Raw genomic sequence first — 15,128 nt, 5'->3', positions numbered from 1 at the left:
CAAAAAGTCAAAAATATATCATTAAAAAAAATTGTAGATCCGATCAACAATAGCCTTAATAAAAATCTTCTTCCAAAGCAAAACAATCTGTGAGTTAGCACTAATTCGACTTAAGATCCACTGATGCATAGTTGTATGGATGAAAATACATGTGTGCTACTCGAGATACTAAGAGAAATTATAAAACCCTAAATTTTCTTTGTCGGACGAACAATCACTGAATTAATCTTCCAAGCAAACTGCAACTACCCAATTCTAATCTTCCATAAGAGAAGAAAAGAAAATCACACTCCAAACTCCCACAAACGGAGAGAACAAACCCAAAAAAAGGAACAAAACTCTCATAAAGAGAGAAAAAAGAGGATTAAAAATAACTAAACAATTAAAAAGTAAGGAAACATAGGAAATTTTGGGGCTTACCATCATCAAAGAGATGATAGCAGCCCCTTGCGGCTAGAGAAAGAGTTGGGGGTTTTAGGTTTTTTTTTTAAGAGAAGATTACTTACTAGCTCAGTTTTTTTTTTTTTTTTTTTTTTTTTTTTTTTTTTTTGGGTCTTTAGAAAACCTCAAGGGCGGGGATGAGAATCGATCCCAAAATCTCCTAGAACGAAGAGGGAAGCTCTAACCACATGAACTATCCCTCACTCTCACTTTAATAGCTCTGTTGGTTAAACTTTTTTTGAGTTTTAGACAAAAGATTAAAGTAATACAAGTATGTAAGTGGGGCTATGGATAGGAAAAAAAAATGGAAAAGTAAGGCCACGTTCTGTTCACCTTATTAAAATAATATTAAGTAAACATAATTTCAGTTCAGTAAAATTATTTTCACTTCAGTAAAAAATAATTTCAGTTCAGTAAAAATAAGTTCAGTTCAGTTCAGTACAATTCAGTTTTCTTAAGAAGAATTATAATATCAAATCAGTAAAAATAATTTCACTTCAGCAAAAATAATTTCGACAGTCTTCAATGCGAGTTGTGCGTGGAATGTCGCCGGGACATGTGAAGAGGATTTTTTTGTTTAACCACAGGGGAACTGGTTTCCGGTGGGGTGATTCATGTTCTTCTGGTTACGGATGTTGTGCCAGTTCGGAAAAATTAATTTCAGTTCAGTAAAAATAATTTAAGTTCAACAAAAATAATTTCAGTTCAGTAAAAATAATTTCAGTTCAGCAAAATTAAGGTGAAGAGAACGGGGCCTAAGAGAGAAAAATATGGATAGTCTCGTCAAAAAAAAAAAATAATATATGAATAGATCGAGGACCATTAGGTATAATGTGAGAGAGGAAAATATTATAATAGTGGAGTTAAAAGAAAGGAAGAGAAAGAATACTCCCTCCATTCCTAAATATAATTGACAAAAGGTATAAGCTAACGAATGTCCACGGGGCGTTGAATAATATAACTAAAATTAGAATAATTAATTTGAAATAAAAATTAATTACACCGATTGACGCGTGATTGTAGCATACAATCCCAAATTTATACCATTTTATGAACTATTTTAAAGGGTTACCCAACGCCACATGGGCTTTCGTTAGCAAGATCCTTATGAAAAAGGAAGATTTGGTTTTAATAATCTCAGCTTTCACCCATTCGTTTTTTAATAATCCCAACTTTGGATTATTATTGAATAATCCCAACTTTATGGGGGTATTTGCTTTCATTGATCCCAACTGGTATAGGATACCTAACTCTATTCCAAAAACTAATCGGTGATTCGTACACACGGGTGTACCATGTGCATGGTACACCTGGATTAAAGCAACATAACTTTTTTTTTTTTTAACAACATAACTCATAATTATAAAGAGCATCATGAATTTATAAAAGAACACAATATTAGAAAATAGGAAAATTTGTAATTATTAATCCCAACTTTGGGCGATTTCTTTTCATTAATCCCAACTATCGATTATTTTTAAATAATCCCAACTTTGGGGGGCGTCTTCTTTTATCAGGCCAAAACCGGTCAACGAAAGTCAATCACCTGTTATACCAGGTTATTGGACACGTGTCAACACATAATTTGTCAAATAAAAAAATCAAAGTTTAAAAAAAAAAATAAAAAATGAAAAAAAAACCTCCCTTCGCACGCAGCCCCACCACCTCCTCCCTAGCAGCCACCCAAAACCACCATCTCTCTCCCGAACCCCACCGAAAACCACCAATGCAAAACCCAGCCGAAAACCACCAAACCCCACCGAAAACCCCCATGCAACCACTGAAAGCCCCCACGTAATCACTGAAAGCCCAAGTTCTTAGCCCCCGAAACCCCAAAACCCAGCCACCGAAAACGAGAAACAGAGGGAGGGGGAATTAGCGACGAAAACAAGAAACAGAGGGAGGGGGAATCAGCAGCGAAAGGGGGAGGGGGAATCCGCGGCAAAAGGGGGTCGAGGTTTGCGCGAGATGGTTGTAATGGGGGTCGGGGAATCGCGCTGCTGGTGGTAATGGGGGTCGACGTTCACACGAGATGGTGGTTGTAGGGGTCGCGATTGGTGCGGGTGGTGGTTTTGGTGGTTTGGGTGGTTGTTGCGATTTCGGTGGGTGGTTGAGGGGTATTGGCTAGTGGCCGTGGTGGGTGGTTGAGGGGCATTAGCTGGGATTTCTTTTTTTTTTTCTTTTTTTTGTTTTAAATTTCTAACTTTTTTGACCAATGAAATTGCAACATGTGGCATTTAAGGAAAAAAAATAAAAAAAAATAACCTGTTAATCAGGTCACCGGTCAAAAGAAGACGCCCTCCAAAGTTGGGATTATTTAAAAATAATCGAAAGTTGGGATTAATGAAAAGAAATCGTTCAAAGTTGGGATTAATAATTACAAATTTTCCTAGAAAATAAAGAGCACAATAATTTCATAGAAGCTGGTTTCAAAAAAGGAAAACGTTTTTTTTTTTTTTTTTTTTTTTTTTTTTTTTTTTTTTTTTTTTTTTTTACACTAAGCAAAGCTTTAGTATTTATCAGTCATAACATAATACTAAAGGCGAATCTGACACGACACTTGTCATGTTCTAATAAAAAAATTTCCCGCCACTTTTACTTTCCTTTTTAATTTCAAATTTTCATGAATATAAATTTCTAATTCTATAATATTTAACTTTTAGTTTGGCAACTATATACATTGTATATTCTATTTGAATTCAATGAAAACATTTTCACATATCTTTCATATATTTTATAAGAGGTATTTTTCTATAATAAAAAAAACATATACTACGTATAAGGTAATGTGTTAGAATAATGTATTACTCCCATATTCCGTATCATTATTCTACATCGTCTTTTTTTCTTTGAAAGGTTTTTTTTGCTCCAATTAGGATTTACACTTCTATATACTATACTAAAACAGGCTACATTAGCTCAAAAGCTGTCACGTATCCCCGAATTAGTTTAGGGTTCGTTTGGCATCGTTGTGGTTTTCTGTTTTTTGATTTTTTTGTTTTTTAAAAGTGTATTATATATGTCACATAATGAAACAAAAATTATATAGACTTATTAAAATCATGATAATTTTGAAAACTGACAACAGAAAAGTGGAAACACCTCTTTCTTGTTTCCTGTTTTTGATTTTCAAAAAAACAGAAACTGAAAACCAAAAATGATGTCAAACAAGCCCTTAGTTTTTTTTTTTTATTTTTTTTTTAATTGTTTAAAAATTATTTCGGTGTATATTTGTCGAAAATCCTATTCATATATATTATTGCATATTTACATAAATATTTTAGTAAAGTACTTATTTTTAAGAATGAAGTACTATATAGTCTTTGTCAAATATAAACATATATAAAAATTTTGACAAATAATATAAACAATATCTTTAACAACTAAAATCATATAATTTAATTTTATTTGTACAAGTTTAATAAAATACCTTCCATAAGCTCTGTATATTATATTTTGTGGGATATTTACACTTGAGTGTTTTATTTTTTTTTTTTTTTTGAGTTAACTTAATTTTTATAAATTTTCTTATATGTATTATATATATTAATTTTTTTAAAATCACATGCGACATGTGACATTTAAGATTCGTATTTAGTAGGGAGTATTGACATCAATGCTAGCTATATGCACAATACAAATTCTTAAATGGATCTGGTTCACACTAATTTATTGTGGACCACTAACATTAGAGACAATTTGATTGTTTTGTTAATAAAAAAAAAAAGTCACTATATTAAAATAAAGGTTATAATGTTGAAATCAAAGTTAGTGTGACATTAAAAGCTATAAGAGGTTATTTTTTTAACGATATTTTTAATATAATGGTCAATATGAATAATAATGATCACTATATTAAAATTAGGTCACTATTCAACATAATTTCGTACTTTAAGTTCATGATAATATTAATGGTCACACAAGTTTTTAAAAAAAGTTACTATGTTAAAAATAAGGTTACTATATTAAAATTAGGGGTCATTATGTTGAATATAATACCAGTTATATGTGTATAAATCTTAGGTCCACAATAATATTATTGTGAACCAGTTCCACGCAAGATTTTCTGATGATTGAATTATTATGGCATGTTTCAAAAAAATAATAAATAAAAAATATATATATATATTTTAGCATGCTTCTTACATGTAGATCCACTCAATTTTATATTGTATGCTTCTTTTAGCTCTCGATTGCTAAAAGCTAATACTATCTATATTTGAACTTATAAATGTATATGTTATTTCTTAATTAGAATTTTATCATGTGTCATAAAGATATTTGTATATCCTACATTTTATCACTTTCTATGTATAAACATCTTTTTACAATTTAATATGTAAACGATTGTTGGCTCCTCTCTATTTTTATGCATTAAGAAAAGATTTATGATATTGCATACAAAGTGTTACATAATAGTCTTGATAATCAATAAAAATTTATATCTTACATATATTAATCAAGTCTATATACTATCCTAAAACAGAATACATTAGCTCTGAAGCTGACACATGTCCCTATTTTAGTTTTTTTAGTAGACTATATTGTCAAAGATTTTATTATTGAAGATACTCCAAGATAATATCCTTGACTTCTTAATACTGTTTCTCAATCAATATTATTCACGAATATTCAACATATAATTAGTCCACATATATTAGTTGACTTTAGATTGCTTGATTTAAAGAGAGTATATGCTCTTATTTTGTAGAGTATATGTTTTCTATCCTTAATTATTAGCACACGCACAACTATTATACATGCTCTAGACGTTTTTTTTTTTTGGTAGACTGTATAATTGTCAAAGATCTTATTATTTAGGAAAAATTGCAAAAAACCACCTTTTATAACACCCTTTTTGCGAAAAAAAACACCTTATAAAAATTTTCTTGTAAAAACACACCTAAAACCACTTTTTTTTTTTTTTTTTTTTTTTTTTTTGCGAAGTAACACCTTAACCCGGTTTCCGGTGTTTTGACTTGGTTTTCCGACGTCGACTTTGCACGTGTGGGTCACGTGATCATCTTCCTTTCTTTTTTTTCTCTTTTCACTCACCGCCACCACCACCTCACTGCCACCCCCACCAACACCACCTCACCACCACCACTAATTTACTACCACTCTCAACAACACCATCTCACCCAATATGCTCCCATGAAAATTCCACCCCGTTCATTCAGTCCAACCTACCCAAAAACCCCACTTCACCTCTTTATCCCCTTCCTCCATTGAAGCCTAATAGAGCAAGCACATACAAAACCAAAAAAAAAAAAAAATCACATTGGTGTACATTGGTGTACATTGGCCTCTCGAAATTACTCCTAATTTCATCATTTGTGGGCAAAAACGAAGAACCCTAATTTTCAATTACAAACCCTAATTTAAGAAAATTCGAAAACCCAATATAATTTACAAAAAATTTCAGTAATTACATCAACTTACCCTACTCGAAATTAGGTTAATTGCAACAATTCATGCTTTAAAATGCAGATTTCTTCATCAATGGTGAATAATTGGGGTTTTGTTGGAGAAGAAGGGAGGAGAGAGAAAGTTAAATTGGAGAAATGGAGGGTAAATTGGGAAAAAAAAAGAAAAGGGGAAACTCACCGGAATACGTGCTTCTCACGTGCAAGTCAATGCCTGAAAACCAAGTCAAAGGACGGAAACCGGACTAAGGTGTAATTTTGCAAAAAAAAGCGGTTTTAGGTGTTCTTTCACAAAAAAAATTTTATAAGGTGTTTTTTTAAAAAAAAGTTGTTATAAAAGGTGGTTTTTTGCAAATTTTCCTTTATTTAAGATGTTTATTCCAAGATAATATCCTTGACTTCTTTTTTTTTTTTTTTTTGAATGGAATAGGGAGGGGTGATTTCATTAAATTATAATAGTCATTCGGCACTTACAATCATCCCTTAAGAGATCTAAATTCTCAATACAAGAATTAAATACCCCTAAACTAATGACATCGCTTCTGAACTGCTCCTTGATAATTTTAGATGTCTTTGCATCGTTCTTGACAGAGCTCCATTGATGTATAGTCGCAAAAGAGATATAACTTGATTGATCATCAAGATCTGCAAATTTGTCAGACGAATCTTCTAAATCTGCACCCCTATACCAACAGACGCGCAATTCCACAAATTTACAAGACGAATCTTCTAAATTTGTATCCCTGCACACACCAAAACCAAACAAACAAACAATACTAAACCCTACATGAAGGGACTGACAAAACCCTACATGGAGGGACTGAGAAAACCCTACATGGAGGGAATGACAAAACCCTATATGGAGGGACTAACTATAATCACCATACTGGATGGTGATCTTTATTGGCCAAAAACATTAAATTAAAGAAGAATTTGGGGCTTACCATCGATAAAAATCGATGGCAGCCCCTAAGTTTTAATATGGTGGCTAGGTTTGAAGAGAGAGAACAGAGAAAATTTAGGGTTTTTAGAGAGAGTAGTTCATAAATTTAAGAAATTTTATATCCTTGACTTCTTAATACTATTATTTCTCAATCAATGTTATTTACGGATATTCAGCTTATATTTAGTCCATATTAGTTGGCTTTAGATTGCTTAATTCAAAGAGTGTATATGCTCTTATTTTGTAGAGTACGTACAACTATTCTATATGCTCTAGACTTTTTTTTTTTTTCAAATTCCAAATAAGGCTACAAATAACCAAGAACAGGAAAAATCGAACAAGAAAAAACAAGAAAACTAACAGAAAACAGAATTCTAAACACCTAATTACGGAGGAATAAAACCCTTCATGGTACTAGATAAGGTTGAACCTAATTTTTTTTTCCCTCCCCACATTATTCCTATGGCTGCCAACACTATTTCTTATGATGTTCTTTTTTTTTTTTTTTTTTTGAAACCATGATGTTGAACCTAATTGTGCTCTCATTTTGTCAACCTTGCTAATATTATATATCAAACTCAATTCAACCAATTATTTATCTAGTAAAAAATATGTTAATTATAACACATTATCAAATGTTTTTATCCTCCACGATTGAAAGAAAAATATGAGAAATAATATTTATATACATAATAAAAATATCAAATGTTTATAAAAAGATATGACTTTTCTTCATGCTATCCGGGAATATCAAAAAATCTATTTTTAGATTCATACTTGTATTAAATTTTAGGTGTATTTAGAGGCTATAGAGGAGAAAAAAAATGATATTATTTGTGATATACGAAGTGCAATATTTTATATACAATGATCACGTTGTTATTATATTAGTAAATTTTTCCAAATATATGGAGTTCACAAAGTTTCATATGTGGCTGGCCACACTGTGTCGCTGAGATTACTTGGTAAGGGGTTATTTGGTCAAGAGTTACTCGGTTGGTCAGGGTTACTTGGTCAAAGGTTAGTCGATCGATCAGGGGTTACTTAGTTAATTAGTCTAGGTTAATTACTCAGTCAAGGATTACTCAGTTTGTCAGGGGTTACTCATGCTTAGGTGTGTGTTAGTCGGCCACCAAAAAAAAAAAGCGTTGTATTGAGTTAGTGGACAAAGTTTTCATTTTTAAATGAGGTGACCAGCGACTCAAGTAGAAATGAGAAAAAAAATGACTTAATGAAGATATTGATTATCAATTTATTAAGTTAAATTATATTTTAAAACTTTACATTCAATTTAAAAATAAAAAAATTATTTAAAGCACAAATTTTATTTGTGGCTGGCCACATCGTGTGACAGGAGTTACTCGATTTATTCGGTTGGGGGTTACTCGAGTTACGCGGTCAAGGGTTACTTAAGGGGTTTAGTCATGGGTTATTCGAGGGGTTCGCTCATCAGGGTTTACTCAGTCAAAGGTTATATACTTGAGGGGTTACTCGGTCAGGGGTTACTTGAGAAGTTTGGTCATGGGTTACTCAGTCAGAGGTTACTTGAGGAGTTACTTGGTCAGGGGTTACTCAGTCAGAGGTAACTAAAGTGTTTACTCGGTCGGGGTTATTCAAGGGGTTCGATCAGGGGTTACTTGAGGGGGTACTCGGTCAGGAGTAACTCGACTAACCCCAAACCGAGTAATTTACTCGAGTAAGTCTAGCCACATAGAAAAATCCCCAAATTTAAAGAAGTATGTCATTATTTTAAGAGGTATATATATGTGTGATTAAGACATCTATGTAAGTAAATTCATTATTACTCATCAAATTGTTTTATCTTAAAATTTTGTTAAATGAATATAAGTATTAAGATTTGTAAGTCGTGCATCGCACGGGTGCTATGCTATATTATACTCTCCACTATATATCAACCTTCTAAATTATAGCTTATTCTATTAGTTAAAAGGTCTCAATATCTTATGCAACAATTCTAAGTAAATAGAACACAAAATAAAAAGAATACAATTATTATAAAAATAATAATACACAACCTTTCATATGTGGCTCGCCACACCATATTTTTTTTGAAAGAATGGTCGGGGTTACTATGTCTGTCACGGGTCACTCACTCGGTTGAGGGATATTCGGCCAGTCATTAGCTACTTGGTCAGGGGGTTACTCGGTCCGTCAGGGGTTACGCAGTCGGGCAGAGGTTATTACTTGGTCAAGGGTTGTTCGGTTAGTGTTTACTTGCTGCTTGGTCAAGTGTTACTCAATCATATCATTCGAGGGTTAAATGGTCAAGTGTTACTCGTGTGTTAGCTGCACACAAAAGTTGTTGTATATGATGTATAAGATTAGGAATAATATTATTGTAGTTGTATTTTACAAATATTCCAATAATAAATATTTTTGCTAAAAAGGGATGGGAAAGTTTTGGAGGGAAAAAAACAACACCATAAAATGACATGTGTCATTCCTAGTGTTTGTTTAATATAATGTTATTGTGATTTAATTAAATATTAGATTAAACTTTTTTTTAATAGATTATAGGTTAAACCTCATGCTTTGCACAAATGTTAAATAATTATCATGACAATACAATAATAAAAAAAAAAATGAATCGAGTAACCAGGCATTAAAACGTATGAAATAAATTAAAACAATGAAAATATATGAAAGGAAATATTTTAATATGTAATAATTTAATGTGTAAGTAGATAAAATTATAATAACTAATCGGTTAGTGTAAATGAGCTCTTTATTACGAATTGAAGTATCTCGATCTTTTTTTATACGGGATTAACAATTAGATTTATAAACCGTGCATCGCACGGGCACTATGCTAGTATATTAGTATTAAAACCCAAAGGTAAGAAGTTGCACTCTGCCACGTGTCACTTTCTTCCTTTTATTTAGCCACGTCATCACATTTCCACGTGACCGTACCAAACCAACTCACTCTATTAAAATAGAAAATGTCTGTACAAATAAGATACCACTGTCAAAAAAAGGTATAACTAAAACCTTTTCACTCTTTTATTTCCATAAAGGTGGCTTCTCCTTAATTCCACCTTCATCTCATGTTTCTTACCCCGAGGAAAAATGCTACTCTGATGTTTCGGTTGCTATGGACTTAGGCTTTCATGGTTCTTCTTCTTCGGCCTTTTAAATGCTGAGTTTAATAAGGCTCCTTCTGCGGCTGCTCGAAGTAAGAGGAAAGCTACAGATTCGTGGGTTACATCAACTTTTAAGTTTCAAAAGTTGGATGTTTTTGCTGCTACTTGCACCCCCCACTCTCTGTCGAATGTTCCTGCTGTTTCTGATACTGTTACACATATCCCAAGTGGTACCTTTGGTTCGGCGGCTGGCCTTTCACAGCTCCCAAGGTGTCCATGATTGTTACATCATGGAATTGTCGGGGTCTTAATGACGATAACTCCCCCAAACTCCCTTATGTTTTTTGGCTTTTACATAAGTTTAAACCGTCTTTTTTGTTTCTTAGTGAAACTAAGGTAGCTGTCTCAGTTGTTTCAAGTTTGCTTGCTTGTACAAATTTTTCTTTTGTGAAGGGTTCGGATGCGGTAGGTACTAGTGGTGGCCTAGTTGTCTTCGGGTTTGGTTCGGAAGATATTTCTTGTGTTTTTTGCTCTACAAATGTTGTACTTTGTAATGTCAAAACTCCTAATGAAATAGATAAATGTGTGATGTTTGTTTATGGTGCTCCTGTTTTAGAAGATCCTCCCAAAGTGTGGGGTTTGATTTTGGATTTGTTAGCTATAGCGCCTAATACTTTGATTATTGGAGATATTAATCAAATCGAACACCATTATGATAAGATTGGTGGTTCTAATGCATTAGGGGATGGGATTCTTTTATCGATTTCCGGCTTACTTCGAGTCTCATTGCAACACCTTTTAAAGGCCCACCTTACACTTGGTCCAATAATCGGGAAGGGGATCAACTTATTCTACAACGGTTAGATCGCTCTTATATGACCTCAGATTGGTTCACTAACTTTCCTGACAGTAGGGTGCTCAATCAACCTATTTTGGTTTTAGACCATGCTGCTATTATTTTCGAGGATACGCCCTTCCGCCAACTCTCCAACAGGCCTTATCAATTAGATAATTGGTGTCTCAATTATCAACAGATCCATGATTTTGTTACTCACACTTGGCAAATGCAGAACATTGGATCCCCTATGTTCTCTCTCTCAAAAAAACTCGGTTCTGTCCGAGCTCAAATTCGGAATTGGTGCTTTCATAATAAAAAGTTTTGGGGGGTGGATTGGAAGAATCTCAGTGATGCTCTCTCAATTGAAGGGGAGACAATTCAGTCTGTCTCGGATGCTTCTTCTTATTTGTCCAATATAGTTACTTCGAAGGAAAATATATTGTTACAACTACAGTTCTGGAGACAACGATGTAAAAAGGCTTGGATCCTAAATGGGGAGTGCTCTTCTAAGCTCCTTTTCTCCAAGGTCAAGTGCCGGCAAAAGAAGAATACCATTTCTTCCTTGCTGGATGAAGACGGCCTTTTATAGACGGGTCAGCAAGAGGTTCATTGAATTGTTGTCCATTCCCTGAAGAAAACCTTTAAGTGCGTTGCTCTTCCAATTTATTTTTCGGACATTGATACTGTCCTCCAGGAACTGCATCTTCCTTCACTTACTTCTTCACAAGTTAATAATCTGGAACTCCCCTTTAATGCAGTGGAAATACAAGCAGCAATGTTTGATTTGGGGAACTGTAAATCCACAGGTCCGGATGGTGTTACCGCGGAATTTTTTAAGCTTCATTGGCATACGGTTGGGGATTCGGTTGTCGCGGCCGTTCAAAGTTTTTTCGTACGGGTTTCCTTTCTTAAGGAATGGAATCAATCCCTCCTTGTCATGATTCCTAAGATTGCCTCTCCTACAGAGGTTACTCACCTCCGTCCTATTAGCCTCTGCAATACAATCTACAAATGTGCTTCTAAGTGCTTAGTTGCTCGGATACGTCCTTATTTACCTGGTCTCATTTCTGATTCTCAACACGCTTTTGTTCAGGGACGACTTATGTCAGATAACATCTTAATGTCTCATGAACTGTTGGAGAAGGTTAACTCTGCTAAAACGGGTTCCTCTTGGCTCGCTGCGCTAAAAATTGATATGAGTAAGGCATATGACAGAGTTCACTGAACTTTCCTCCTACAAGTTCTTCAAGCCTATGGTTCCCTGCTCGATGGCTTCACATGGTTCATCAGTGTATCTCGACAGTGTCCTACAAATCTCTCATCAATGGCAATACTTCTGAATCATTTCGGCCTAATTGTGGTCTTCGTCAAGGAGATCCTTTATCGCCTTATCTCTTCATCTTTTGCGTGGACATTCTTTCCAGAATGCTTCACTTGGGCCAGGATCTGAACTCTTTTCAGGGGATTAAAATCTCCAGGAACAGTCCGGTTATTTCTCATTTATTTTTCGCTGATGATGCAATGGTATTCTTCAAGGCCACCTCTTCTTCGTGCACTCATATCCTCCAGATCATACAGCGCTTCTCTAAAATCTCTGGACAGGAGCTTAACCTCAACAAGTCGTTGATCAAGTTTAGTCCTAACACTCCTCCACTGGTGCGGGATGAACTTAAAACTATTTTCAGAATGACAGTTGTTCAGGTGCTTAACCATCATCTAGGGTCCCCTATTGATTTCATTGGAAAGAAGAGGGATTGTTTCCAATTTTTGGTCGATAAGATTGTTGCCCGGATTACGACGCTCAATGTTGTCCGTCTCTCTCAACCGCAAAAGTTAATATTCATTAACTCCATCCTAGTTGTTATGGCTTCTATCATTCTTTCCTTCTTTGAGATTCCTCTTTCTGTTGCGGGGAAAATTGACGGTCTTCTTTTAAAATTCTTCTGGTCTCACTCGGGGAGTCAAGGTATGCACTGGGTTGGCAAAGATAAGATGCACCTCCCTCGTGGTATGGGGGGGTTGGGTATTCGCTGCATTTCAACTTTAAATAAAGCTTTTCTTATGAAGCAGGTCTGGAGTATTGTTAACAACCCCCAACTTCTTGTTTCCCGACTTTATACTGCCCGTACTCACTTCTTAGCTTCTGCCCCGTTTCCTGCCCATCGCTTTTCGGGACGGAGTTCCTACGGCCTAAGAGGCCTCCTTCATGCTGATGCCCTGCTTTCCAACGGCTGCAGCTGGAAGGTTGGGAATGGCAAAAAATTCTTGCAAGGCATTCAAATTGGGTCAATGGTACTATTCCTGAGTTCAAACCAGGAATCCTCCTACACACTACACACGACTTGACGGTAAATTTCTTTGTTCATCCCCACACTCTATCCTGGGATGTTGATAAAGTTCATCAGTATATTCAGGCCCCAGACGCCTCTACAATTCTTTCTATGGAAGCTCCTAATGTGGATGAAGCGGACTTCCGCTACTGGTCGTCCACTGTCTCGGGTAAATATTCGGTCAAGACGGGTTATGCAATGTTACTACAGCAACTGTCTACTCAACCGGCTGACCCCTTCTGGAAAACCCTGTGGTCCCTTCCCTTACAACCAAAATGGAAACTTTTTTTACGGAAGTTACTTCATAATGGCTTAGCGGTTAGATCGGAACTTCATCGTCGGGGGGTTCCAATACAAGATATGTCTTGTGACCTTTGTGGTGCACCGATTGAGGATTTCAACCATCTGTTTAGGGAATGCAGAATTGCAAGAGCAGCTTGGAGGGGTGGATGTTTGGACATCCACTCACAAGTTCATGGATGCCTTTCTATTTCAGATTGGATCCAATATTTTATCCGACTTTTCATTAGTCAGGATGGAATTTCAAGTTCCAACATTAGTACCTTCGTTGGCACTCTTTGGGCTCTGTGGTTATTCAGGAATACAAGGGTTTTCAATCCTGATATGCCGGTTACACAACCTGTTGGGTTGCACGCTTCGCACATCCTGCAATCTCATACTCTCTTTCTGGATACAGATACTACTACGACAGTCCTCTCGCCTCCTACTACTCAGGAGGGTTTGCCCCCGCTAGGGTTTCATATGGCCCAGTTAGGGGTTTCTCGATCAGGCTCTATCTTCGTTCAGATTCAGATTGACGGTGCATGGTATAAGGACACTCGGCATGCAGGTATGGGGTGGTGTGTTGATAATGTCGATCCACTTGATGACAGGATTATTTGCGGGGGTAATTTTGGACTTTGCGCTTCCTCCCTTCATTCAGTAGCCTTAGCTTGTTTGTATGCCCTCCAATGGGCTTCAGACCGTCACATTCATTCAGCTCGACTCTTTACGGATTCTTATAATCTTGTTGCCCTCTTGCGGGGCAATGGCCGGGGGGATATTGGTGTTCTTTGGCTACTACAACAGATACGACGTTTAGGCTCCACATTCCAACATTGCGAGATTTACAAGGCGGACAGGCAACGTGTCCACCGGGCCCACCTAATTGCAGGCGAAGCTGCTGTCCTTTTTATTTGCTTTAATAGTAGTGTGTTGTAGTTTTTCTGTCTTTTATCCGTTGTCAAAAAAAAAAAATTATTATGCGTGATTTACTCTCCTTAATAATTTTCATTCTTCAATTGGAGCAAAAAGTACTGCCTAATGACTAAATAATTTTGTCAAAAATAAAATAAAATCATTAATTGTTTTTTTGTTGTGTAGCTTCAATTTTCAATTATTTTGATGTGCCGAATATTTTTTAATTGGTGCTAATTACTTTTTGCTTACATATATGCTAGCTATTTAGATTTGTTGAAGGCCAACTTGTACATTGGAGGTTATTTTCTCTTCTGGTAAGTAAGTCATTTTTTGTGACTTATTTTTCAATTTGTCAACTAATGACTAATTATTAAATTCAGTATTATGTGTGTCCAATAATAATTTAGAATGGGTATTACATGTATTTTTTTTACAAAATTATATAATGTAAGCTATTTAGTTTTTATGTAATTGAAATGAAGAATGTCGTAATTGGTATGTTTAACACCATTTAAAGTAAGATTATCAATGTTTTATTACAAGATCAATAAATTGAAGCAAATAAGAAAGTAACCTTACAAGAAAAAAAAAAAAAAGAAAAATTCATAGGATTCTTAATGTGATTTATAGAATGTTGTCCTATCAATGTTTAAATATTTTTTAGATGTGAAAAATAATTATATTATACAAATATAAATCTACATTAAACGACAAAAAAGCCGGGGCATTTAGGCTATGATCTCTTCACCTTAAAAAAATAATATTAAGTAAAAATAATTTCAGTTTTGTAAAAATAAGTTTAGTTCAGTAAAATTAATTTCAGTTCAGTAAAAATAATTTCAGTTC

At 34.8% G+C, this 15,128-nt stretch overlaps 1 protein-coding gene across 1 annotated transcript; it reads left to right on the top strand.

The window, feature by feature from the left end:
• Positions 1–12,030: 12,030 nt before the first annotated feature.
• Positions 12,031–14,303, top strand: LOC145613989 (uncharacterized). The gene is made up of 2 exons (XM_081669006.1): positions 12,031–12,822; positions 12,990–14,303. Exons 1-2 carry the CDS (start codon positions 12,031–12,033, stop codon positions 14,301–14,303), a joined length of 2,106 nt encoding a protein of 701 aa, XP_081525132.1.
• The last annotated feature ends 825 nt before the right edge of the window (positions 14,304–15,128 follow it).

This window comes from Chenopodium album, chromosome 25, assembly GCF_948465745.1.
Source record: "Chenopodium album chromosome 25, dcCheAlbu1.1, whole genome shotgun sequence".
In the NCBI taxonomy this organism is placed as follows: Eukaryota; Viridiplantae; Streptophyta; class Magnoliopsida; order Caryophyllales; family Amaranthaceae; genus Chenopodium; species Chenopodium album.
This window is presented reverse-complemented; position numbering and strand designations above follow the sequence as displayed.